A 2,106-nucleotide genomic window follows, 5' to 3' on the forward strand; every position below is an offset into this window, starting at 1 on the left:
AATAAACATAATAAACATTGATATTTTCAAATTCAAAATAATTAATAAAAGAAATAAAAAGAACTGAAAAAAGAATAATAAAAAAATGGATAATGATGATAGATTTAATCAAGTCAATACTCTCATTAGAAAAGAAGGAATAACAATCAAAGGATATTGTGTAAATGATAAAAGAATGATTTGTTTCAGTGATAATAATAGAATCATTTATTATAACATTGATACACAAGAAAGTATAATTCATACACCACCACCATTAATGAAATCAGCACCAATTATTAGTATTGATTGTTATGAAGATTTAATACTCACAATTTCAAGTGATTTCACTGTATTAGTCATTGAAATTGAAACATATCGAGTGTTTTATCGACAAGTGATTTCAGGAGCAACCAAAGGATACTTTTTATCAGCAAGAATCTTTACATTATATTCAAATGATAAAACACTGAGAGTAATTGAATATCCTGATACATCGATTCTTGGATTTGGACAACGAGGACATGTTGATGTATTATCAAATTCATGTTTAACACATGTCACAGCAAAAACAAAAGAAGTCGGACAATTTATGTTAGCAACAAGTAAATCAGTATTTTTATGGTTATGTGATTTAAATGATGAGAAAATGAATAGAAATGAATCAAAATATCAGAGTTGTATTCCACCATTCACATGTCCACCAACAGAATATTATCTGTATAAAAAAATCCAAAGTATTTCATCAACACCTATTCTTCAAATTGAAAAGAAGGAAACACTCCCACATCTTTGTATATTACATAATAACACAATAAGTTTGTATGAAGAAAGATTTGATGAAGGGAAATTTAGTATTGAAATAATTCAAGAAATCAAAGTTAAATCACCAATATCTATTATTTGCTGTGATACAATCATTTTAACACAATATAATAATCAAATTAAAGTTAATCAAGGGAATAGAGAGAAAGAAATAATAAATAATACACCAATAGAAGAAATTCAGAATAATGATAAAATGATAGTAATACTCACAATGAATAGATTCAAAAGTATAGACATTCCAACAGAAGAAGAAATGATAGATGAGATAGAAAATGAAGAAGAACAAATAAAGATATGCATTGAAAGAAAAGGAACAATGAAAAGAAAAGGAAAAGAAATCATAAGTAAAATGGCAAAAGAAGGAAAAGATTGTTGGGAATATGCAAAAGAATTAGAATGTGTTGATACATTAATTGAATCCACTCCTGATGAACAAAAAGAAATAATAATGAATAAAATAATTTCAGAAATAAATGAGAAAGGAAAGAAAATTGAAATAAATAAGAAAAATGCATGGGAAATATTTGTGATGGGATTGAAAAATAAAGATAGTACAATAAGTGAAAGAATAATAGGATGTTATTCAAATATATTAGATATTGCATCTGTGATCAGTATATGTATTGAATATTCAAGATATTCTACTATTTTCACAATGTATAGGTCATTAGGGAAAAAGACAATTGAAGCATTTCGCATTGTTTCACATAACATTCTCAAACATGGAATCACACCAACAAGTTTAATTGAAGAAAGCATGAAGAACAATATTGAAATGCTTATCACAAATGCAGAGCGATGTAATGCAGAAGGAGATGATAAAGAAATAATTAAGATAGTATTTAATAATACATATGGAATGACATTAATTGAAGCAGGAATTATTATTTGTAAAGACAAAACAATAGATGTGTTGAGAGATATTGGAGAGAGAAGTTATTGAAGGATTAATAGAAACAATGAAAAGTCCAATCACAGAAGTTAAAGAAAGTGCAGCACGAGAAGTGATTAGAATGAAATATGGAGAACGAGGAATGAAAGAAACTATATTTAATGTTTTAACATCAAAAGATTACAATAAAGAAGATGAAGAAATGTGTAATGAAGGAATTAAAGAATGTGTTAAAGAAAGAAGTGGAAAAGAAATAGATAAAATAGTTAAAGCAGCATTCACAGTTAATAATAAGAAAATATTACGGAGATTAAATGAAAATGAAACAGCACGTGATGCGTTAATGACAATGGTTATTATCCAAAAAGGAGATGTATGGAATGAGATAGAAAGATGGATACGAAAAG

At 26.8% G+C, this 2,106-nt stretch overlaps 1 protein-coding gene across 1 annotated transcript, besides 1 other annotated feature; it reads left to right on the plus strand.

Moving 5' to 3' along the window:
• Positions 1-85: 85 nt before the first annotated feature.
• On the plus strand, positions 86-1,750 carry EDI_266560 (uncharacterized protein; the record flags this gene model as incomplete). The annotated part of the gene is made up of 1 exon (XM_001741565.1): positions 86-1,750. One exon carries the CDS (start codon positions 86-88, stop codon positions 1,748-1,750), a length of 1,665 nt encoding a protein of 554 aa, XP_001741617.1.
• Positions 1,051-1,176: a microsatellite.
• Positions 1,751-2,106: the final 356 nt, after the last annotated feature.

The sequence above is a fragment of the Entamoeba dispar genome, genomic scaffold, assembly GCF_000209125.1.
Source record: "Entamoeba dispar SAW760 scf_1105229463803 genomic scaffold, whole genome shotgun sequence".
In the NCBI taxonomy this organism is placed as follows: Eukaryota; Evosea; order Mastigamoebida; family Endamoebidae; genus Entamoeba; species Entamoeba dispar.